General features: G+C 36.5%; 4 protein-coding genes, 1 long non-coding RNA gene, 2 other non-coding genes and 2 pseudogenes across 7 annotated transcripts in view; 4 read left to right on the top strand and 5 right to left on the bottom strand.

Annotated features, from left to right (window-relative positions):
* Nucleotides 1-3,588: 3,588 nt before the first annotated feature.
* On the bottom strand, nt 3,589-4,762 carry LOC108835923 (transcription factor bHLH147-like; annotated as a pseudogene).
* A 930-nt stretch (nt 4,763-5,692) lies between these two features.
* LOC130497269 (small nucleolar RNA R66) lies at nt 5,693-5,769 on the top strand. Its single transcript, XR_008936273.1, has one exon. It is a non-coding gene; the product is annotated as a small nucleolar RNA R66 (small nucleolar RNA).
* Nucleotides 5,770-5,834: 65 nt separating this feature from the next.
* On the top strand, nt 5,835-5,928 carry LOC130497325 (small nucleolar RNA snoR118). The gene has a single exon (XR_008936322.1). It is a non-coding gene; the product is annotated as a small nucleolar RNA snoR118 (small nucleolar RNA).
* Nucleotides 5,929-6,964: 1,036 nt separating this feature from the next.
* On the bottom strand, nt 6,965-9,018 carry LOC108835922 (probable protein phosphatase 2C 42). The gene is made up of 4 exons (XM_056989662.1): nt 8,552-9,018; nt 8,043-8,416; nt 7,722-7,958; nt 6,965-7,390 (listed from the first exon to the last, which is right to left on the bottom strand). The coding sequence occupies exons 1-4, from the start codon at nt 8,856-8,858 to the stop codon at nt 7,166-7,168; spliced, it is 1,143 nt and encodes a 380-aa protein (XP_056845642.1). The 5' UTR covers nt 8,859-9,018; the 3' UTR covers nt 6,965-7,165.
* A 6,687-nt stretch (nt 9,019-15,705) lies between these two features.
* LOC108839305 (probable pectinesterase 67) lies at nt 15,706-16,706 on the top strand (annotated as a pseudogene).
* Nucleotides 16,707-16,931: 225 nt separating this feature from the next.
* Nucleotides 16,932-18,241, bottom strand: LOC108839304 (glycine-rich cell wall structural protein-like). Its single transcript, XM_018612093.2, has one exon. The coding sequence runs from the start codon at nt 18,163-18,165 to the stop codon at nt 17,083-17,085; it is 1,083 nt and encodes a 360-aa protein (XP_018467595.2). The 5' UTR covers nt 18,166-18,241; the 3' UTR covers nt 16,932-17,082.
* An 828-nt stretch (nt 18,242-19,069) lies between these two features.
* LOC108807679 (uncharacterized) lies at nt 19,070-21,966 on the bottom strand. The gene is made up of 2 exons (XM_018579937.1): nt 21,933-21,966; nt 19,070-19,641 (listed from the first exon to the last, which is right to left on the bottom strand). Exons 1-2 carry the CDS (start codon nt 21,964-21,966, stop codon nt 19,070-19,072), a joined length of 606 nt encoding a protein of 201 aa, XP_018435439.1.
* A 367-nt stretch (nt 21,967-22,333) lies between these two features.
* On the bottom strand, nt 22,334-23,555 carry LOC130496467 (uncharacterized). The gene is made up of 3 exons (XR_008935606.1): nt 23,372-23,555; nt 23,168-23,269; nt 22,334-22,673 (listed from the first exon to the last, which is right to left on the bottom strand). It is a non-coding gene; the product is annotated as an uncharacterized LOC130496467 (long non-coding RNA).
* Nucleotides 23,556-23,804: 249 nt separating this feature from the next.
* Nucleotides 23,805-24,868, top strand: part of LOC108813657 (uncharacterized) — a 13,522-nt gene continuing 12,458 nt past the window's right edge. The window contains exons 1-3 of the mRNA XM_018586283.2: nt 23,805-24,199; nt 24,283-24,542; nt 24,623-24,770. Of these exons, the coding sequence (XP_018441785.2) occupies nt 23,921-24,199; nt 24,283-24,542; nt 24,623-24,770 (687 nt within the window). The 5' untranslated portion in view covers nt 23,805-23,920. The remainder of the gene's footprint in view (nt 24,200-24,282; nt 24,543-24,622; nt 24,771-24,868) is intronic.

Genomic DNA, 24,868 nt, shown 5'->3' with positions numbered 1-24,868 from the left:
CGCACTCTGGAAGCTTAAACAAACCATAATTAACAAAAGTTAAAAGAGAACCCAATCAAAGATACTAGATCAATTCAGCAAGACACCCAAAGTAACCAGATACACCAGATTCCATCTATTCTTTACAATAATGATATACATATATATACACATACATACATATTCAATTTAGTTGAATATTTATAGAATATATGTATGATTATTACTTGACAAAAAAGTATGATTACTACTCTTTATGTGTAAATAAAATGTAATAGTTGTAGAATAAAGTACTCAAAAATAAAAATTATGTCTTGTTAAAATTTTGTAAAGTACTTCAATGATTTTATATTTTTATTCTGTTGTCAGACTATACTGCTAAAATGATCGTTCTACTACCTCACTTCTGGAGACATCTAATCAACGATTTCCATTTCCTATCAAACTGAATGCATCACATGTGCAACAAAAGTATAAGGGGTGTGATTGGTAAAATTAGTGTAACTGAGTGGAATAAAAGTTAAAGAAAATAGGTGGAAAATAAATGGTTAAGAAAAAATTGTACTGGAGTAAACTTTTATTCCGCGGGAAAGAGAGAAAATTTTACGTTAGAAATTCACATAAAGGCAAAAAAAGGTTACACTGCATCAAGTCATATATTTTTAGTCTGATTGGTTTAATCCTAGAGTAACTCAGCTGAAAATAACTTTTACTCTGATATTATTTTACTCTAAAAAGACTATCCAGTCGGAAAGTATTGAAAGTTGAAGATAATGCAAAAACCACATGACATGTGTCAGAAAACATAATGTTTCATAAATTGGCTTATTTTTTTTTTTGCTATCAACTATTCATCCAAAAAACACTAACAGTTTCACCAAATTCAGTGCCTTTTGGCCGACCAAAAACAAAGAATAAAATCAAGCTGGTCAGAAAATATATACACTGTGGTCGATTAAATACTTCTCTTTTCAGAACGGAGCATGTGAGTCATCATCATGGTCATGTCTTTATGTCTTGTCTTTATCAACCATGTTATATATAGATTGTGTTTAACTTCTCTATACTTTTTTTTCTAACCTCTTTTCGCATATCCGAAATCTAACAACATAACATTTACAAAAGAAGAAACAATCATATGAGTGTGTCATAACAGATCACACACAAAGTGAATTCAATTCCAATCACCAACCTCTAACTTCAAACTTAACAAAACAAAGCTTAACTATATCATTAACTCACCAAACACTAAAACATGAATTCGATTTTGTCATTATGTGAAGCAATCTTGATTAAGACCACACGATTATCAAGAAACTGAAATCTACTCCTATTACAGAGCTCAATCACTTTTCCCCTTTTGTCTGGCAGTGGTTCTTGGTAACAGAGAGATTAAAGATAAAAGGATACACTACATACATCACGACATGAACTTGAATACTACTATTCAAACAGAAAACAATACAGCGAAGTATTAGATTCGGGTTTATTATGGGCTTCCAACTTAAAACCAATTGGCAATTAGTGGATTGGCCCTAACCCTTTATATATTACTTAATTATTTCTCCAACTACCGATGTGGGACTTTATTCATCAACACTCCCCCTCACGCACATGCGTGACAACTGTGGGAATACCATCCACGGAGTGGCCCAACATTGGGTGGCTCTTTTTTTAATTTAACTTTGATCCACAAGGATCGACCGCTCTGGTACCATATTAGATTCGAGTTTATTATGGGCTTCCAACTTAAAACCAATTGGCAATTAGTGGATTGGCCCTAACCCTTTATATATTACTTAATTATTTCTCCAACTACCGATGTGGGACTTTACATGGTATCAGAGCAATAAAATCCTGAGATCATATATATTTTTTCCGAAGTTCGGTTAGTTTGTTAATCATCGTTCTGAGAAGTTCTCAAAAGTATGGTGGACGGTGATGATTCTTCCGCAACCAAAAGTTCAACCACTGAGGTTGAACAGAGAAAAGCCGGTGCTGCAGGTCCGTATTCTCTGCATGCATCAGATAATCCTGGTGCTCTAATAACATCAGTGATGTTTACCGGTGAGAATTACAATGAGTGGTCTATAGAGTTGACAAACGCACTCAAGGCCAAGAGAAAGCTAGGGTTTATAGATGGAAGTATTCCTAAACCATCGATTGATGATGCTAACTTCGAGTTGTGGTCGTCTGTTAACTCGATGATAGTAGGTTGGATTAGGTCATCAATCGAAGCTCGTGTTAGATCTACGGTTACGTTTATATCTGATTCTCACAAGTTGTGGGACAACTTGAAGAAGAGGTTTTCTGTTGGAAACAAAGTTAGGGTTCATCATCTAAAGGAACAGCTGTCTTCCTGCAAACAAGATGGTCAATCTGTGATGGAATATTACGGTCGTCTAGCCAAGATGTGGGAAGAGCTTGATATGTATAAGCCTATCCCAGCGTGTAGTTGCAGTGCAGCAGTTGAATACGAGAAGGAGCGAGAAGAGGAGAAAGTGCTCTGATACCAGAAGATTACTCATTGTTCATGTAGGCAAAAGGACAGCAGGAGGCTCGTATTCTCGTGTATGTTGATGACTTGGTCATAGCCACTAATGACATGAGTCTTCTTAATCATATCAAGGCATACCTGAGTAAATGTTTTCGTATGAAAGATCTCGGTAAGTTAAAGTACTTCTTGGGTATTGAAGTGGCTAGAGCAGAAGAAGGCATCTTTCTTTCTCAGAGGAAGTATGCGTTAGACATTGTTGCTGACTGTGGTCTTCTGGACGCCAAACCTCTTTCCATTCCAGTGGAGCAGAATCATCATCTTGCTGCTGATAAAGGTCCCTTACATCCGGATCCTAAACAGTATCGTCGTCTTGTTGGAAGACTTGTGTATCTCTCTATAACACGGCCTGAATTGTGTTATACAATTCATTTACTGTCGCAATTCATGAAGAGTCCTCATGTAGCTCACTGGGAAGCGGCTTTACGTGTGGTTCGGTTTCTAAAAGGAAGTCCTGGTCAGGGCATTCTTCTTCGCTCAGACAGTAACCTTGAGTTGTCAGTTTATGTTGATGCCGATTGGCGTACGTGCCCAGTCACCCGTCGTTCGTTGAGTGCGTTTGTGGTTCTGTTAGGAGGATCACCTATTTCGTGGAAGACCAAGAAACAGAGGACAATATCACACTCTTCAGCTGAAGCTGAATATCGTGCCATGGCGGCTGCAACAAAACAGATGAAATGGATTGTTCCTCTCATGAAGGATCTTGGTCTCCAAGTCACGAAGCCGGTTATGTTTTACTGTGACAGTAAGGCTGCTATTCATATTGCAGCAAATCCTGTTTTTCACGAACGCACCAAGCATATTAAGAGGGACTGTCATTGTGTTCGGGATGCTATCAAAGCTCGTCTCATTGCTACTCAACATGTTCGTACTAAAGACCAAATTGCTGACATTCTCACCAAAGCACTAGGGCGTTCACAGTTCGAGTTCTTATCGTCCAAGTTGTGTGTTCAGAACCTTCACTCTCCAACTTGAGGGGGAGTATTGGGAAGGATATACTAGAGTTATATTTGTGTTTATCTTATGTCTTGTAGATAAGTCTAATATGCTATATGTAAGGAGTCAAGGTTATCTTGTACGTGCATATAACAGAGCGTTAGCTCAACGTAATAAACAAGTCATTCAGTTTACAAATTCACATCTACTTTACACGAAGAATAACGAGCAACAGTTTTTTTTTAATAATAATAAAAAAAAAAGACAGTTCGGCCAACTAACCAAGCACATGTGTCTGTACCCCTTCATGACCTGTCGGAGAGCTGACGGCGGAGAGAATAGCAGTCATGGTACGAATCTGCATCTCCATGGCAGCTATATAATCCGTCGTCTCTTCCAAAACCACCGGTAACGTCTGTTTACGGCAACCGGGAACTAACCGGCTCAGTGCTCTCACCTTCCTCTGCACAGACGCCATACCTTTAGCCTTAACCCTCGTAACCGTTTTTGACCGGAGACTCCCGGTGGTGATCGCCGGAGACGTAACCGGATTAGAGAGTTTCCGCCGTTTGTGTTTCCTGAGTTTGAGTTTCACGGCTTTGGATATCATCGCCCGGCTCCAACGTGTTTTGCCTCTCGCCGTAACCGCCAAGGCTCTGTCGGCGACTTCGCGAACGGCTCTGCAGGAGGATGATGGTTGAGTGATTCGAAAGCTCCCTTAGGGCACGTGCAAGCTTCGTGGTGTATATATGTTGCTGCTTCTCCGATCTCCATTTCGTCGATGGAGAGGGAGACGAAGGTGTAGACGGCGGAGATTTTGTCTTCCGTTTCCGGAGAGAGCGATCGGTGGTGGTAGAGCTCGTCGTCGTCGGCTGAAGTAACTGATTCGACGTGGAGTTCATTAATCAATCGCCGGTCAAATCTCAGCGACTATTGGTTTGGTTTGGTTTGATCTAATCTTCGACCGATCGGATCAGAATCAGAGAAACTCGGATCGTAAATCAGGAGAGGAGTAAACCGGAAAGACGATAACCGAGAGGTGGTTATTGATTAGTTTTACCTTTTAACGGGGGAGACTGAAGAACGGAACGGAACGGAACGGAGAAGGAGGTGGGAGAGATGAGGTGTCAGGAAGGGTGTGAAGAGAGGAACACGAATCAATTTTTTAACAAAGGAAAGCAATGAATCGCATTTTTATACTGTACTACAGTATATGATATTAAATTATCTTGGTTAATAAATTATTGTTATTCTAACTCTTTTCTTATGTACAAATCATCTCCTCATATCTAAATTAATTTCATTTTGACCGGTGGAATTTAAAAGTGTTTCACAATTATTGGTTCCTAATCAACTCATTATATCTCAAAACCTTGACTATATGATTGAACGTGTGAGCCTCTCAAACCTAAACCATATTAAAAAGTGATTTTAGTTTTAGGCGTCTAGAGGGGCTTGTTTACCAGACATTTTTCCTCTTTTTATGTGTGTGTTGTAGCCTTAAGGTTTGTTTAATTTTCAAGCTTTTGGAGTTCTGTTTTGAATTATGGTGTTTGCTGCGGCGGTACAAATTGAATCTACTCAATTCTCGCAAGATTGTTGGTGGTAGGCCGCAATACCAAATTTTCTCAAGGTTAAAAACACTGAGGTTATTTCAACAGAGATCAGATTTTTCGAAAGAGAAGTATGTTTCAAGCACTCTTCGAGTAAATTTTGTTGGAGGAGGCTCTGCATGTCACAGAAGAGCGTATTGTACTGTGGATACGCTTTCCTACTGCGAACCCACAAATGAGTCCAAAGCTATGGGCTTTCTTCAAGTCAGGCCTATACTGAATTAGAAGGCCCATTATTATGACCCATTTTATCTGAAGTTTACGCCCTAGAAAACCCTAATTCCTAAAATCCACATGTATATATACTAAACACTGCCGGCGAGAGATTTAATCATTCATTCGATCTCTTGTTCGCTCGCTTGTGTTTGTTTGCTTTTAATTTTCATCTTAAAAATCTTTTGGTTATGTCCTCGGATTCGCCTCTCTACTTGATTTTCCTGTGGAATTTTAAATATCTATCGGATGAATCGAGAGGCGATAAATTGAAGCAGGGGCGTTGAGTCGCTTCGTCTATGTAAAAAACCAGGCATAGCGAATAAGCTCGTGCTATAGTTCTAAATCGTTTTCAACTTTTAGCTTTTTTTTATCTTCATTCCAACTTTTGAAAGGATCCTATGATGGCATGAAATCTTTGAGACCTGATTTATTTTATTGATGAAAAGCTATAAGCATTTTTACTCTGAGGATCCTAGTTTTATTTGAATTGTGTTTATTTCTAAATTTCAATTGTAATTTAATTTTGAAGATAGAAAAAAGATGATGAATATGCACTGGGCTCTGAGTTGTTGATTTGACAGTCAGCATCCTTTTGATGGATAACGCAGCCTAGAAAGCTTAATCTGATTTTTTGCATCTTTGTTTTTAAAAGGAATCTTAAAATCTATATTCAGTTGATTGAATCTTGTCTGAAATCTTTATTATTTTCTTGTATACGTATTAGCATAAATCGATGTATTGCCAGACAGTTCAAATCTCAATTTACTCATTCCGTATGCGTAAATTTTCAGTTCAGAAGAAGAGCCCGTAACGTCTGCTTCTATGAAATACGAAGAAACAAATAAATAGAAACTAATTGCAAGTTAGCTAATTAGTAGAAAGCCAGTTCGAAATTCTGTCTGTTTTATAGATTTTTCAAGGAAAATTTGGACATAAACTTTGTTATTTAATTGTTAAGAAGTAGCAATATTAGTATATATTCTCCCTTTCTCATAAGTGGTGGTGGCTATGCATAAAATTTTACATTTTTATTTTGATTGAAACTAAAAAGAGTTCCAGCTCCATCGATGGATACCACGCCGAACAAGCCAAAGCATAGACCTATTCATTGGAAACCAACTGTTACTCAACCAAAATCTTAATGCTAAAGTTATTTTGATGTAATATATAATAGCAGACTCAACTTGCACATTAATTAAACAAATCATTTCAAGAAATATTCGTTGGATCATTTTAACAGAGTATATGTAAAATTAAAGACGATATGGTTGGCGTTAATAGCTAGTTACATCCTTCAAATTTCTCATTCGTTGTACAACTTACCCAATAAACAATGGTACGTACAATAAACAACAGTACGTACAATATTCGTTGGTATCTAGACACCATCTTTACGTCGGAGAGAGGTCATAATGTAAGAAACACTAGTGCTGAAGTGAAGAGTGTATTTTCACCGTCCTGTCTACAAAACCACTCGCTATGACAAAATAAGAAAATACATATGGTAAGGTTATAAAAATAATATATCAATTTTACAGACATACTGTCACATGCTTGTCAGATGAGATAAACATATAAGAAAAACGGCACGCAGTTTTTTTTCTAGGAAACGGAATAGACTGAAAACAGGAAAAGTAGTAGTAGTAGTAGTAGTAGTCACCAGAAGAGAACGAACTATGCAGACTTGAAAATGAAACCAAACATACCCGCTTAATACAACACAACTCATTACGTACTGATGCCGTTTCCACATTTTTTGATATTTGCCCAGTGTTTTTTATTACCTTCTAGGCAGAAGAAGTGTCATATAAACCAACCAAGTAAGAAGATGAAAATAAAAAAAAACATTTTGTAAATTAATGTTTCCTCAGTGTTCAAGAGCACTCCGGACCGAGAGTGCTGAGTCTTGGGTTGTTGTGTTCGTGTGGCCTCTTGAGATGAGGTCATGGTTCAAGAACACTACTATAACTGTGATGTCATCATGAAAATGGCGTCTCACTTTCTTGTCAATCTTCCTTAGATCTGAATATCTCATCTCTCTTTTCCTCGCTGCCTCTTGAAGAGCCGCTTTTATCAGCCTCTTTGCACTTCCCTGAAGACAAAAAGACACAGTCCAACAAATCAGATTATATCCTGAACACAAGGAGACAGTCTAACAAATCAATTTAATATCCAGAACACAAAGAGACACAGTCCAACAAATCAAATTCTATACCAGAAGTACACAAGAAGACATAGTCCTACAAACCCAACTCTGTATCCAGAGACTAGTAATTATTGGGAGACTAAAGACTCAGCTCCTATCTGAAACCTATCCAGAAAAGAACCTCAAAACCGGATGCAATCAAGAAGCATAAAAGTTAAGAATCCTCAGCAAATATAACTCTCTGAGCAAACTATCGATTCAGCAAATAGAAACTTACAGCGCGAGGATGGCTATGAACAATCTCAACTGCTTTCTCGTTACTCAAATGTTCCCAAAGACCATCAGACGCAAAGATGAGGAACGAGTCATTAGGATGCAGAGGATGAGAGAGTATGGTGGGCGTTGCAGACATCAAAGGTCTCTTCATTGGCTCTGCAAGCCTGAACTTCTGAGCAATCGGTTCCCTGTTAAACTCTGGCCGTTTCATGTACATATCTCCTATAGATCTCGAAACCTATATAAACCAAAAACTACAACCATCATTAACAGGGAACTACTAGCAAATACATCTTCATTGCCTAATAATCAAAGCACTGACCTGGATGATGCCCTTAACTCTCCAAACACCATGCCTAAACACAACGACCTGCGGATCATCAGGATGCAAGTCCTTAAGCTCCCAACGAATATCCTCGTTATTAGCATTGTGTTCACTCGACAGCTGAATAGCAGAGAGCCCACCACCACCGCAGTTACTTTTCTTCCCGAGAACAACACGCGAGTCTCCAAGACTCGCCACGAAGAGAGTACTCTGATATATCACTCCAACCAAACAACAAGTCCCAACAGTTGCCAAATTAGGCATCGTACTCCACAGCTCAGAGACAATAGAAGCGAAACCTTCTTCAGTCGCGTGGAAGGCTCTCTCTATAGTCTCTCTCGTCACAACTCCCTGAGTCTCCGCTGATATCTCTGCATAACCATAAAGCCTAAGCAAATGCAACAGCCCAATGATCCCTTTTAAGTTAAAGAACCTAACTTTATTCAAAACCCTAAACAGATTTATAAAAAAAAAGTCAACTTTGTTGACCAAAACACACAACGAACCTCGAAAGCGGTTGAAGAGATTATCACAGACGTAACGAGCAGCTTCAGGGCCGCCGTGACCGTCGTAAACCCCGACGAAAGTCCCGAAATTGCCGGACTCGATCTGGGACTGATCCTCGAGGACCTGATTGGCCTGAATCACGGCCATGGAGAACTCTCCGCCGCGGTACTTGCCGAGATCGCGGAACCAGAGGAGCCCGTCTTTCCCTTCTTCGCCTCCGCCGCCCGATCCGGACTCTGAGCTATCGAAGGTTTGCCCGAACGGCTTGAAACAGAGAGACAACAGATTCATCAATGAACCTGACATTCAACATCTCTCGGAAAACACCACCACCGCGAATCTCTCTCTGTCTCTCTCTCTCTACGTGGGTTGCTAGTACTTTAGGGTTAGATGAAGAAAGGAGCGGGCTTTGGGGATGAAGGAACGAAAATGGGTGTTAGATCGGGGGAGAGGAGAGAGAGAGAACCCTAGGTATCTTAATGGAAGGGAAGATGCGTAGGATAAGATGTTAGGCGTAGGATAAGGACTTAAGAAAGGCGTAGGTTAGTAGAGGGGAGGGGGGGAAGAGGGGATGAGGGACGTGTCTTGTCCGGTTGCAGAGGAACAAAGAAATTCTCGCTTGTAATTTTTTGTCTGACGAAGAGAGCGATCTTCCTTAGCTGTCTCAACCATTTTATTTAATCTTTACACTATTACAATTTGTTGGCTCATAAAAAAGGATATCACTATTAGCCAAACCAGTATCATAAAGTTTTGAATAGTGAATTTGAATGAAGGTTCGGTATCATTTTTTCATTTAAATATTATCTATTATAAAATTGGTAAACATGTTATTACAAACTTTATTATTAGTAACAGATTATTCATACGGTCTTTAAAAAAAAACTCAGTTACTTGTGTTTTTGATATTTTCAATAATTATCTTCATTTCGGGTTATTATCCAGCTACTTGCTTATTACTACTGATCTTTAGTAGCTATAAAAGATTAGTCTTCTCTCTATAAATATGATCCTTCAAGCGATACATCCATACATTCCGAGATCTTTCACTTCCACTACTGGATAAGTGCTTTCCCACGCGGGGCCTAGCTTTCCCCAACCATCGGTGTGTGTTAAATCAAGATGTTGGCTATGTCCAAGTCTACTACTAGACTGTGAATGAGATGGCTGTGCACTACCCTTGTAAATTATTTCAGTGTTCTACTGTTTTGAAAACTCATCTCAATGCATATATACCACAATCCATGCCAAAGAAAAAAACATTATATATAGTACAATGCAGATATCTATTAAATGTGTTTTTACATCTTTCTCTGTTGCAATAGTAATTAGTGATTAGATCGTCAAAGAAAAAAGGAGAGTGTAGGTGATTCTTTCGATCTATACTTATTCTCCACTTATAATGTAACAATTATTTTATTGTAACAGTTATTTCATTTCTTTAGACCATTATAGTATGGTTTATCCGTTTATGTAAGAAAAAAAATGAGCACAGTATAAAAAAACTCCTTGTAATTCACACATACGTATAGTTAGCTCTTATATAATCTTTTGTTTTTTAACAACTTAATCTTTAATTATTTCTCTGCAGAAACATTTGTTTAATTAATTTGTTATTAAGTAAAAGGAGCTAAGCTCGACTTAAGAAGACACCATTAGAGCTTAAAATCAGCCAAAAGGGTGGTTAGCAATCGCATGTCATCTTTCCTGTCTTCTGTCTTTGTATGCAACAAAGGCGCATACAAGATTCCGAGAAGGATGGTGGATGGTGGATGGTGGACCGACTTATGATCTCTTTGACAAGGAAAAAGTCCATTACTGACATTTTACTATTTTCTCTCCTCTATTTTTCGCTTTTGATGTCTCGGCCTATGCATTGTATCGGCTGTATTTCGAATATATGTATTGAACTTTGGTTTAGTCATTCTATTATCTGTTGCCCAAAAAAAAGTCATTATATCTTACAGGGAAAAAGAAAATAAAAGTGAGAGATAAAACATGCTAAATTTTGCAAGATCCATTTTCTGAATTTCTCCATTCTCATTTTGTGCATCCAAACCTTGTAGTTATCAAAATCATGTGACTTTTTTCTCCAACTAAAATACAAGACTGGATCTTTTTGGTGCCAGTGGACAAATCTCAGAACTAGTCGGTTGGTTCGCCGGATATTCGAGTTATAAATAGAAAAAATTAAAATGCAAGACAGTGAAGTTCGGAAAACAGTGTCCAGCAAAGATCAATTGTTCTTCTGTTATTTAGCTTAAATAATATTTTATGAAATTAGTTGAAAGATGTACTTTTATTATTATTATTATTATTATTATTATTATTATTATTATTATTATTATTATTATTATCCGCTAGTAAGAGTTATACATAGTGATATTACATGGGTTTGTTAAGAATCCCAGGGAGAACAAATATCAAACATTTTATTGATTTTGTTAAGTTTGCATGGTCCCTTTTTGCTTATCCTCCATTCGCATTGTGTGCATCCAAACTTTTCAAATTCTCTGTCTCTCTTTTGTACATAGATATCAAAAGAATGCGACTCATTATTCCAACTAAAGCTACAAAAAAATAACGTACGACCAAATATATCAGGTTTAAAGCTAAAGGATCCTGATCCACCTGGTGCCAAACTCTTGTATCCAAGATCATCATCCCCCGATTTACAATGGTATCCTAGCGATAAACCACCTTCAAGATCATTATGTATCACCACGGTCGTCGTTCTCTGGGCTTGAGATATAGTTGCACTTATGAACATAGTCATCATGAAGGTAAGTTGTATTAGAGAATCCATTTTTGCTTTTGTTTCTCTTTGTTAGATTTCTTTTAATATTTCTAAAGTTTATATGTTCTTATATATATTATTTATGAGCATTCTAGCCGTTTTGGTAAGAGCAGGCTAAATGGTGATATATTCACTAAGTATCTCACTAATATAATAGTGTTAATTCAAGTAAAAAATACATTAAGAAACTGATCTATTTTTCTAACTCCAATGGTGATATACTTCTTAACTATCTCATCTCTTGTATTTCATTTTTAGTGTTACTTAATTTAATTCAATTGTATCAATTTGTAATATTAGTATTTGGTTTTAACCTATACGTAATGTAGATCTTGTTGGTAATTTTATTTTATGATTTACAAGAAAAAAATAAAAATAATATTAATAACACATAAATGATTATTTCATTTTTTAATTGGGATTATTTGATAATGAATTATTTTATTTAAACAACTACAATAAGACAAGTGTCCTTTTCCAAAGTTTTCATGCAATTATTATATCAAAATAAAATATAAAATTAATGTTGCTAAGATTAGAAGATAATTAACATAAAATTTAGTCTAGATTTCTTCTCCAAAAATACTGGTATAACAATCATCTAAAACTATAATAGGTTACCTAAGTTTAAAAAGATATCTAAAATATTGACTATTTCAGTTTGTTTCTTTCTATAGAGTCACTTCATTATTTGGCTTTCAACAAATTTACAAAATATATGTATATATATATATATATATATATATATATATATATATATAAATAAAATGTTGACAACAAGTCACTTGTGTAAAACATGAATTATTAAAAAAAAATTATATATGAATTGTATATTGGTCAAGGAATTTATTTACTTATAAAACTTTTATGTCTTTGACACAAACTATTTTAGTTAATTACAGTCAAAAGCTTTATAGAAACTAATTAATTAGGCACATATGGATAGTCTACAAGATTGTTTAAAGCTATGGTCATTAAATCAAATTACACAATGAATTTTCATAAATTGCTAGTCCCATTCACCTATGAAAATTATGTATTTCATATAACATATAAAATAAGATATCTGATAAGTTCTATCAAAATATATTTAGAGAATTTTTTTATAAGACAGATGGAAAAATAAAGAGGTAGAGTTCAAAAAAAGGAAAAATAAAAAGGTTAAAAAAGCGCACAAAAATAATTTAAATTTATAATAAATTTATTATAAAGGTCAATAGTAAATCAGTAGAAAGACAAAAGAAAAATAAAAATTTACAAAACTTCTAACATTAGGAAAATAAAATCTCAAGATTAAAATGAATATATTATCTAAGAGATCTACTAAATTTTGTAGAGACTAGCAACTACGAAAACAATGATCAAAATATATAAAAATGTTAAAAGATCTTAAAATTTTTCATGCAAAACTTTAAAATAAAAATTATTTATTTTATCATAAAATTATATTTTCATACAAAAATTAAAATCTGATCAGTTATAGAGAATCTAAAGTATTATATTGATCTAATTACTATATTTTAAAATAGTGAAACTTGTATAGTTGTATAATGCATTGCTTATTATATCAATAAAAATGTTATTAGGTGTTTCAGCTGCACATGCGGGAATAATTTTTTTTTTGTAATTACTTATAAATGTATATAGTTAAAAGACTATAATGATAAATTCCTTATGTTTTTATTTGAAAATTATTACATATTATAAATTCTTATTATTATTAATTTAATTCACTTATCTAATTAATTTTTTTTTTTAATTTTGTAGGTAATTTATATATTTTATTCATTAATGGTATATCATATTAACCACTCAAATTTTTAACCTGAGAACTCGATATGATATATCATTTATTAGTTAACTAATATATTGCTTATTTTCATTTGTATATCATCTAATAAATGTTGTTTAAAATAAACTAAACTTCATTAAAATATTTACGTGATTAAATTTCAAATCCAAATAATAAACTATCACGAAAGTCACACATTTATTAATTGTAAAACTTTTTTAAATACCAATCAAACTTAAATATTATGCATACAATTTAATTAGGTTACATTCGGATAAAAAGATAGGTAAAATAAATGATAAAATTATTTACAACAGTGTATTAACAGTTTATATAAATCGAAACAAATATAAAATATTTAGATTTATGATTTATGATATATGAACAATTGACAAATGTTTAAAAACATAATATATATGTACATAATTGCAAAAAAATAAATAGCTAAGAATTTTCAAAGGGTACAACTTTATAAACACACATAAATAGTAAAAACAGAAAATCATATTTTAGATAAATTTTCATTACAATAAAATTTATATAAATCAGTTTTTCATATACTGTATATTTATTTATTCTAATTTTCTTATTTTATATCAAATAATAATATTATGATAGATTTTAATGTAAATTTTTTATTTATTATATTGTATATTTACTTATTATTTATTTTTACTGATTATTATATATTTACTTATTATTGTTTTAGTAATAATGTCATATGACTTCTTTCATATGCGTATCATACATTCTATACAAAATATAGTAATATTGTACGCATGACAAGTCCTAGACTAAAGCCCATAAAATAAAAGTTTTAGGCGTCACAGAGTATAAGATATTTTAGGGGCGCCAGTTTCTGGAAAGCTTAGTTTAGTCTAGTAGTGTGTTCACTTTTATGCCAACCTGCATTCCTATTAATTTGGATTATAACAAATTTTATTCCATCTTTCATTGATTGATTTTAGTAGGAATAGATGCATCTCCTATTATATAAAAATCTGAATGAAACCATCACTGTCTTGTTGAAAATCTGATTGATACCATCACTGTCTTGTTGAACGAATCTGATGGTGTAAGCTTGGAGCATGTAGTGGAGAACAGGAACAAGATCGCCAATCACATTGTTCGGAGTGTGACAAGAGATCATCGCTATCAATCTTACGCGGCTGAAGGTGGTCCTAGTTGGCTGAGCTCCTTATTACGAGAGGAGGAATTGAACTCTCAAGAGTAGCTCGATTTCAACTGACTTTGGTCTCCTGCTATCTTGCAGCCTCTACTTTTTCCCTACTTGATTTACAGGTGAACTCTCTGCAGCACTTACTGGTGTTTTTACCTTCTTATTGCCTCTTTTGTATTTTCCCCAATCCTCTGTGTGGAGGTGTGCGTGTTGTTTTTGGAGATTTTGTAATATTCTTTACTCTTATGAATTAATCCAGCGTAAAAAAGATGCATCTCCTATTTGATCTTTTTATTTTCTTCATCTTTGTAAGTTTTTGTAATTTCTTAGAAACTATTGAAATTAAAACAAATATAAATTACCATTGTGTTCTAATATTCTATAAGAATATGAAAATCATTAAAATTTAACAAAGTAAAATTGGTGTTAAAGTGATTTTGTAATATGTTTAGCTCTATTTTATAAATTATATATATTAAAATTTATTAAAACACTCAGTAGCTAGCTAGAATTAAGAATTAGCCAAGTGAGACTGGCGGGACGGAGATTGGCCCTCGAGTGCAAAGGCAGAAGAAAGCTTGACTATAAATATAAAGAGAAAAAATATAAGGTGAGAATATTTTGATGTTTTTAAGAAAAAACTAAATTTTAACAATATTAGATACTATTTTGGTTACATATTTAAATATAGTAAAAATATATTTATGATTCAAGGGCAGTATTTTTTTGTATGCTTCAGGCGTAAGACGAGTCCGGACCAGCACTGATTGTATGTAGCAACTTGTTTATATATTGTGTTGCATGGATTTATGCAGGGCTGACTCATGGTTTATAAAGGCTATTGGTTAAAAAAAGTTTTCCGACCTTTTATCAATTAAAAATACAATTTTAGCATTTTTTAAAAAATTGTGTTATCTAAGAGTTATTAAATTTGGATATGAAAATGTATAAAATATATATTTTTGAAATACATGTCGAAATTTTAGTTTTTTTCTTTGAAATATTTTTTTTTCTGAAAAAAAGTTAGACTTTAATACTATGGTGGCCCGGGCGGTCGCACTGCTCACACTTATAGTTGAGCGGGCACTGTATTTACGTAACATTCTGGAATTTGATGATCATTTTATATTTTGGAGGAAAAAAGGGAGAGAGTGCACTGATACGATACCAGGCACGTGGAAAAGAGCTGGTAACTGCACAATAAGAAGAAGAGAAGGCAAGGCAGTTACTCTGAAGAGAAGAGTATAAATAAGAGAGGATTGTTATTGAGAGTTAGTTGGTTAGTTGGAGCCTTGTGGCTTGGGCTTGTTTCTCCTAGAGATTCAAGATAGCTTCCTTGTAACCTAGTCCTATGTTCTTGATATAAATATACCTGAGTTCTATCATGCACATTCCGGAGAACAAGCCGTTCATATTTATGAGAGGTAACGGTAAAGGAAAAACGGTCACCGAATCATCGCAAAGTTCGGTCGACAATGTTGCTTCAGCCACTTTCAAAGTCGAAGCTAATCACTTACTTGCTTTTGGTATAAGCATCAGGGTATGTATATAACACAATTGTAGATTTGGAGTTTTTGTATTTTTATTATTACGTAAATGACATTGCAGTGCTAATGAAATTGTGTGATGAATATACAGAATGATGCACCAGCGGAAATGGCGTTCACGTCTGATAACCAATCGGTGACAGCGTTTGTGGCTGCCGATAAAGTAGCGTTTTTATTCTTTAGCTTACACAACACTTAGATAACAAAGGTCGTTACTACCATGAGTGTTACATCCAAGGCTCCATCAACTTCATCTTTGGTCGTGCAACTTCCATTTCAACGTAAGTTTTCCCGCTAATACATTCTCTAAAACATAGACCGCCAATAACATACCACATTTTAACATTTTCTATAAACTTGTTACAGAATTGTGAGATCTTTATGGTATCGGACAAGAGACCACAGAGAAAACGCAGAGGAAAACACGGGTTATGTATTCATAAGAGGCAAAGTGTATGGAATCGATGAGGTTTACTTAGGCCGAGCCAAAGGACCGTATTCTCGAGTCATCTTTGCCAAGACTTACTTGTCCAAGACCCTTGTCCCTAACGGTTGGACTAGCTGGAGCTACGACGGTTCGACCAAGTTAGTCTTTAATATTATTTTTCACGTAATTGGCAAAGTAATTATTATTCGTGTTTATACTAATATTGCTGAGACTTTTGATCAGAAATCTATACCATGCGGAGTAATAAGTGTCATGGACCAGGTGCTGATAGACAACGTAGATCAGATTCGGCTATGAACTTACCAAACAAGAATTTGAGTCTTTCGTGTCCATTGATTTTATTGATGGAACTTCTTGGCTCCTTTTGTTTGGCTTCAGCAAAAGTCTTAGTTCTCGCGTTTCGGTATGGCTTAGAAAAAAAAAACATATGAAGACAGAAGAATGCCATTTTTTCTTCAACAAGTTACTATACAAAATAGATTCTGTTTCTTTTTTTTGTTCTAGTCTTTAACGATTTAAGAGTGACTGGACACTTACGTTAAAATCATTAATTTCTTCTAATTTAAATTTTTTCCCGGATAATTAATTGAATTAACAAGCAAACGAAAACGATCATGACCTGTGAATAGGGTATAGCTTTGTAAGTATGATTCATACATATAATAAATCACAAAGAAAATATAATATACTTGCTTATCATGTGACTTGGCACATAAGTAATTAGCCCTAGCTTAGTTCAAGCTAAGAAAAGATGTTGTATGAATATTTAAAGTCCACCGCCAAATCCACCACCTGCTCCACCACCGCCGCCGAATCCTCCTCCGGCTCCCCCACCGAATCCTCCGCCTGATCCTCCACCAAATCCCCCGCCGAAACCTCCACCGTGACCCCCACCTGCACCACCACCGAATCCTCCGCCAGCTCCTCCACCAGCACCGAATCCTCCGCCAGCTCCTCCACCGGCACCTCCTCCGAATCCTCCTCCGGCACCTCCTCCAGCACCACCGCCTAATCCTCCACCGCTACCACCACCTGCACCACCCCCGAGACCTCCACCGTGTCCTCCTCCAACACCACCTCCTAGACCACCACCAGCACCACCGCCAATACCTCCACCGTTGCCTCCTCCTAGTCCTCCACCAGCACCTCCTCCTGCACCACCGCCAATACCTCCACCGTGGCCTCCTCCTAGTCCTCCTCCTAGTCCTCCTCCTAGTCCTCCACCAGCACCACCACCAATACCTCCACCAGCTCCTGCACCACCTCCAGCACCTCCTCCGGCACCACCGCCAATACCTCCACCGTGGCCTCCTCCTAGTCCTCCACCAGCACCGCCTCCTGAACCACCTCCTAAACCACCACCAGCTCCTCCACCGGCACCACCACCAGAACCACCACCTATACCTCCACCGTGGCCTCCTCCTAGTCCTCCACCAGCACCACCGCCAATACCTCCACCGTGACCTCCTCCTAGTCCTCCACCGGAACCGCCTCCTACGCCAGAACCGGCACCTCCACCAATACCTCCACCGTGGCCTCCTCCAAGCCCTCCGCCACCACCTAATCCTCCACCGGCACCACCTCCAGCACCACCACCAATACCTCCACCGTGGCCTCCACCAATGCCACCTCCTAACCCGCCACCATGGCCTCCTCCTACACCACCACCAAAACCTCCACCGGCACCTCCACCACCACCAATTCCTCCTCCAAAACCTTTACCGCCACCAAAACCAAAGCCAAGTCCACCGCCTCCCAACGTCTCCTTCTCAAATCTCCTACATTCCACAACCCCAAGCACCACGACTACAAGCATCAAACCCAAAAACCCAAAAGATACTTTCCCCATATCTTTGATATATTTCTAGTATCTTGTTTAATGATCAGTATACAATTGTTATAGCTCACTTGAACTAGCACTATATATTATATATACTATATAGTAGGTAGAGGAGCATTTATGAGATATGGTTGAGAAAGGCCTTCAACATCTTTCCTGCACCGCGTTTCTCCGCATGTTACCATGTCCCAGTCGCTCATGTTCATTTTCTTCAACGAATCAATTAATGAGTGACACCCAAGTGCCTCTTTTTATATCTCCTATTCCTATCATAAAGCATGTCATCCTTTACTTATTTCCATGTTCTCCTGGTTTACTGTTTCAATATTGTATACAGCATTACAGCTTACATAGACAACGTGCGGAGAAAATTCAAAACATATTACAACTAGTTCGAAATAAAACTATAGACAGCGGGGGGAAGGTGATGATGCAATTAATTTTCAAGAACATCATACGTCTCTTTTACATTATATAGCTTCTCAACTACTTTGGATTTGGTAGACACATTAAATGTAGAATCCCCACTATCATTTTCATTACTGATCACTTTACTAACCAGTACTATAATAAGTAATTAAGTCAATATCGTTAAATTTGACCAAAAAAAAAAAAAGAAAGTCAATATCCTTAACTGGAATATGTCACTTACTCAGCCCTTAGATGACTTATATGTGTATGAAAACAAATGTAATATATTTTGCTTTAAAGATTTAATATTTACATTTCAATATACTACTTAAATATTGGGATTTATGGTTCTTTTTTCAATTTTCAATTTATTATTTTAACAAGAATGAGTAGTTAGCTTTGTGGACCTGTAAAATAATAACGTTATATGCGTAGTTCTTTTTTTTTGAACACAGACATTCTATTAATAAAGGAGCAGGCCAACTAAATAGTTAGTTGGAGTCTAATACAGTACTGATTTTGCAAGGGAATCAGCAAAGAAGTTCAAGTTTCTTGGTACAAAAGAAAAGACAATGAAATCGAAAGAGAGAGATAGGTGCTCGATGTCCCTGGTGATTCCGTAGAGATCCTTCGGGTGCTTCTTCGAGGTGATGCTAGCAACAAGTGCTTGACAATCTGATTTGATACAGATTCTTGAGTAGCCGGCTGTCAGTGCGTGAAACAGAGCCGATCTGATGGCAAGACCTTCCGCCATTTGTGGTGTCGAGGTGTGCTCCCACATAGAGGTTCCTTGCTCCAAGCGTTCTCCTTGGTGTGTGAAGAATATCCATCCGCAGCCTGCACGTTGGGTTGTAGCTTGCCACGCTGCATCAGTGAAACATGCGTGACCTCCTCCTAGTCCTCCACCGGAACCGCCTCCTACGCCAGAACCGGCACCTCCACCAATACCTCCACCGTGGCCTCCTCCAAGCCCTCCGCCACCACCTAATCCTCCACCGGCACCACCTCCAGCACCACCACCAATACCTCCACCGTGGCCTCCACCAATGCCACCTCCTAACCCGCCACCATGGCCTCCGTTATATGCCACGTTATATGCGTAGTTCAAAAAGAAGAAAGTCAAGTTATCATCCACATATCATAACGTCTTTAGCCGACAAGGGTTTTCTTTGAAAATATACATGAGTTCGCGGCCGAGACCAGCTGTAGCCACCGCCGGGAGATTTGCTTGAAATAACTTACCGAGTGACAGTTTATAAAGATTAGTCAAACTAATATCTCTTTTCTTTTTTTTTTTCTGTTGAAATTCTCTTTTCTTTTTCCAAGTCTTTTGCCCTATCAATATACAAGGCAAACAAAATAAAGAGAAGCCTTGCAGACTAACTACTGTTACGTTTTCTGTTACAATCTTCTCTACTTATCTCACCGGAACAAAAAAAAAACTCTCTATCCTCCTCCGGCGTTGTTGGACTCACACGCCTACACATACAATGATACAAACTCTCCTGCCAACTTATACGTGTGACTAGTACTATGGCATAATCAACATCATGTCATCGCTACCACTAGCGGTTAGGAAAGGGAAGTTCGAGGATAATGAGGAAATATGAGCGTTCTGACTCTCGTAGTCGTAGTATGTATTGAACCTCACCCGTTCATGAGTTTTAGATTCTTACGACATACCCTTAGACATAACCCTTTGAAGGTTCGTCAAACCTGCTTTACTATGGAGTATGGAACATTTCTGGGACTAGCTCTGGAGGCAAACCTTCACCTAGGCAGGCCATTCTGAAACACCAAAATCAAGACATAACAGAGAAACCAAAACATGAAAACCTATCAAAAATACATGAAAACTGAAATAAATAGTCAGGGTATAGGGTAGTATTTAAATATTTTCATGATCATCATTCATCGGCGGATCGGCCCTTTTCGGCTGTAAGATTATAATTGATCAATGTAAAGCCCATTGGGCTTTATCAAACCAGACTAGACGTCTTTTCATTTCTAACTAGGGTTGGCCCGGGCTACGCCCGGGATTTTTATTTAATTTCTAATTTTAAATATATATATTTAACATATAAATATTATAAGCTATTATTAAAATATAATTTTCTAAAATTTTAAAAATATTTAAATCACTCATTTCGTTTTGTCTTATAAAATTGAATTTTTAATATTTTTGTTATTTAAAATTATATATAAGATATTGAGTAAAATGAAGAATAAATAAGTTACATTTTAATTAGTTATAGCAATATTTCAATCACTTATCATTTTTTATAACTTTTGTTGTTTGTGTATTAGGGTTGTGAACCGAAGTGATATGTATGCTATTAATTTATGTATCATCTTTTATTTGAGCATAGTATATGTGGCATGAGATCCATATGATTTAAACCATCAGTTGGAAACCACGGTTGTAATACAACAACAATATATTGAAGTAAGAGGGAGCTGGTAAAAACTATCATTTGAAAACGTAAGGTTTTTGTTTTGATTATATATTTATAGTACGTTATTTTTTTTTGCATAGGTTATGAATTACCACTTGTTTTCAACAGCAACTAAGCAGGACCAATTGTTGAACGGCTTAAGATATGCTCAGTTAGATATACTTTGCTTCAGATGCATCGAAACACATCTCTGACTAATATGGCTTTTAACGTATAGAAGATGTCATGTAGTGATGTAAACTATTTAGATCGTGTGATAGTTATCAGGATCAAATCGTATTGGTATGAATCACATAGGAATAATTTTTGTAAAGAGAAGAGAACACTATGTTTGATCTATTACTTGCACACTTATTCGTATAGTATTAAATAATTTTTAGTAGATTAAATGACATGATAAAAATATCAATTAATCTAAACTTAGACAAATTCTTTAAGATCGTTTGGACCCCTATTTTTATACTATTTTGTTATTTTATAGTTAACCAGTATTCTTTAGCAAGCGAGTGCTGCATAATATAAAGAAGAAGAAGTAAGCACTACAAATATGAAACAGTACATTCCATGGAAAAAAAATCGTAAAGATGCTCTTGAGACTTGCAAACTTGGTCACATGAAAATGCAGAAAGATGATCCAAGTAACAAATTCGTTTTTCACAAAATAAATATAAACTAAAAAGTCTGAGAAACAACGCCAATTAATACTTTTAGTTCCCCAAGCTGCTTGCTTTGCCTAGCTGAATCTTTGATATTATCAGCTTCTGGAAACCATTCCTCAAACAAATAATGGTGATTATCATTGGTTTCAGGGAAGAAATTAAACCATCTTTCCGAGTGATACATGTATATCTGTCTTATACTCTCGTAATCAAGTTTGTTTTAATAAGCCCTCAAATTCGAACCATATACCCTGGATGTGACCTTTAAACTGTATCCTGTCCATGTCGTAACCCTATCTTCATCTTTCAGTTTTTGTCTTTTTTCTTATGTCTCAAGAACCCACAATGGGCCTGCAGATGCTGTTGCAAAATCTGCTCTATGTAACATGAACTCCTCCTGGGCTTAGGCCCATATTCTATTATGAATATTATGGTTGCTCAAAAAAAAAAAAAAAAAAAAAAAAACTGTATCATGTCACAAAGTAACAGCTTGGAAGATTAAGAGTAGATAAAGATTTTAAATTCGTTGGAAATGATGTAGATACATTAGCCACGCTCATTTGTATTAGCGCAAATAAATTTAATCTAGTTCAGATATTAATTTTGAAAGTATACAACTTAGTGCCAAACATTCTGAAATGGAGTAAATTTTATAACTGATAAGCAAGAACTCAAATGTTTTTAGCAAAAAAAAAAAAACGCAATTTAGACGTTTCAAAAGGAAAAAAACACAAACTTGTTCAGGAGAAACAAAAACAGAAGCAAAGACAAACCAACAAAAACAACTTATTCTTTTTTTTTTGAACAAAAACAACTTATTCGTTAAAAAGCGGGAAACAACATCCTCAACATCAATCGGCTTCACTCATGCCTTGCGGGCTTTCTTCACCTTCCCAGCAGCTCCATCATCATTGCTACCACCACAAGCTTCCACCTTAACAGTGACTGAGTTGCCACCGTCTTTTTCATCTCCATTGTCATCATCACCACCCTAATCAATCCAAAAGAAGTCAAATATCTATGAATATAAAGCAGAGACGTTACTGGAAACTATAATGCCTACGTTGTCATCTAATTCAGGGTGTGGTAGACGGTCACCCGGTCACCCTCGCTGAGTATGCGGGAGATGGTGAAGGTCTGATGGTTAAGTTTGTTATATGGATGAAGAATGGTGGAAATTATCTACACATCAACTAATAGTCAGGACAATCATCCAACGTGAATATTCCTATGCGATATTGTTTAACAGAACTCGAAAAGCTACATATAAAATTTTCATACTCTAGAAAATATGTATATTTTAAGAAAAAACTATTAATCATCAAAAGTCTGGAAATAGCTCAGCCAAATAACTACAGCAGAAACTCCCAAACACAACGGAAAATGAAAATCTACAATCTAAAAGGCGGAGATGGATTTAGAATTTAACCGGATAACTATAAACAAAATTAGAACTTAAATAGTTTACAATGTTAAATACACTACCTGAGAATCAAGCAGGATCATGAGTTCTCCACCACGGCGTACATTCCTCGCCTCCCAGAAACGAAACAGGCGAACTTGAACGGCGGAGAAAGAACGACCAGTCTGTAAGTCAGAGAGGAAGACCATTGCGTTAGCCATAATTCACAGTTTCTTGATAACTGTTTAGTTTAAAACGAAGGATGATTGAAAAGCACGAACTCATACCTATTTATAGTAGAACGTCATCGCCTTGCAATCTCTAGGGTCGCATTGAATATAGATCAGGTCTGGTTGATTAATGGAGGGTATTATGAGGGGAAACCGATAACAGTCTCATATCGAATCGCAAGAAGAAGATGAACGATCGGCTGCTCGATGAAGAATGGAGACGCCTATGGAGACGCGAGGAGACCTAATCTTAAACGCATCGTTTAACTACCGATAGTGTCTCTGTATATAGATTGACATGGGCCTAATTAAGTGTAAAGTGTAGAGAAGCCCACGACTGAAGAAAACCAATTTTTGAGTTTAAACAAAAAGCCCACGACACATCCCGTTTAATGAAACGATGAGTTTTTGTGTATGGGGGACACGTGTTGCACTCTCCTTAACTTATTTTCTGAGCTGGCAAGAGGAGAAGAGAGACACCTTTTCTTTATAATAATAGATTCTAAAAAGAATCACCCGGGAAAGCCGAAGCAGTGGACTCTCCCGGCGGCGATTTCAGTAACGGCGAATCTAGGGTTTTGAAATCGGCAATTGAGAGCTCCTCCGATGGGGCATTCAAACGGAGACTCGCTAATTGAAATCGACGACCACGAAGAAGTTCAAGACCAGTTTCTAGCCTTCATCGACTACGCCAGAGCGGTGATTTCTCCGGAACAAGACGAAATCGAGGAGGAGAAGGATGTGACGAGCAAGAAGAATCCCAGCGAAGCCGTGACTGAGTCTAGTGGTCCAGGCTGGGGTTGGATCGCCTCGCGTGTGCTGAAAACATGTACAGCTTACTCGAGCGGCGTCACTGCCGCCATTCTCCTCTCCGATCTCTCTCAGGTATGCTAGTACACTCTCTCCTGCTTCGATTTTGTTATCTTTTTTTTTTTCGATTGATGAAGTCTTGTTTTGATTTGGTTTAGGGATGGCATGAGCAAAACAAACCAGGAATGTCAAAGAAGAAGCCTGAACTCATCGATCAGTTGAATAAGAGTCATAGAAGAAGAAGACTCGCTAATACCGTCACTATTGACTCTATTTACGATAAGAATTTTCTGTCCATGAATAGTGTTTTGGAAGCTGTTGTTATCAAAGCCGACCTCCTTCCTGGTACAAACATATTCATCCTTACACTAGGGGATTTTTGGAGCTCCAACACCATTGATCTCTACTTACATCGCAGGTACTGGAAATGAATTTGAGTGCTTGTTTGTTTATACGATGTTTTAATTCGTATAAGCGTGTAATACTTTACTTGCCTAGGTATTACGAGTTGGTGGAAACTCCAAATGGGATACTTAGGAAAGGCAGAGAGGTTTTGATCACTGGATGCTACCTTCGTACAGCCAGGGAAGGATGTGGCGCTCCACGGTTACTTCCAACAGAGTATCTTGTCATTTTGCTAGATGAGGTTATTGTTTTTTTTAATTTTAGCAGTTTCGGAGATGTAGTTAGTTCCAATTCTTAACGCATCGTAGTCTGTCTTCATATGATGTTTTGTTTGGAAGA

Source organism: Raphanus sativus, chromosome 6 (genome assembly GCF_000801105.2).
Source record: "Raphanus sativus cultivar WK10039 chromosome 6, ASM80110v3, whole genome shotgun sequence".
Taxonomy (NCBI): Eukaryota; Viridiplantae; Streptophyta; class Magnoliopsida; order Brassicales; family Brassicaceae; genus Raphanus; species Raphanus sativus.
The sequence above is the reverse complement of the archived record's forward strand: the minus strand, read 5'-3'. Positions and strand labels throughout refer to the sequence as shown.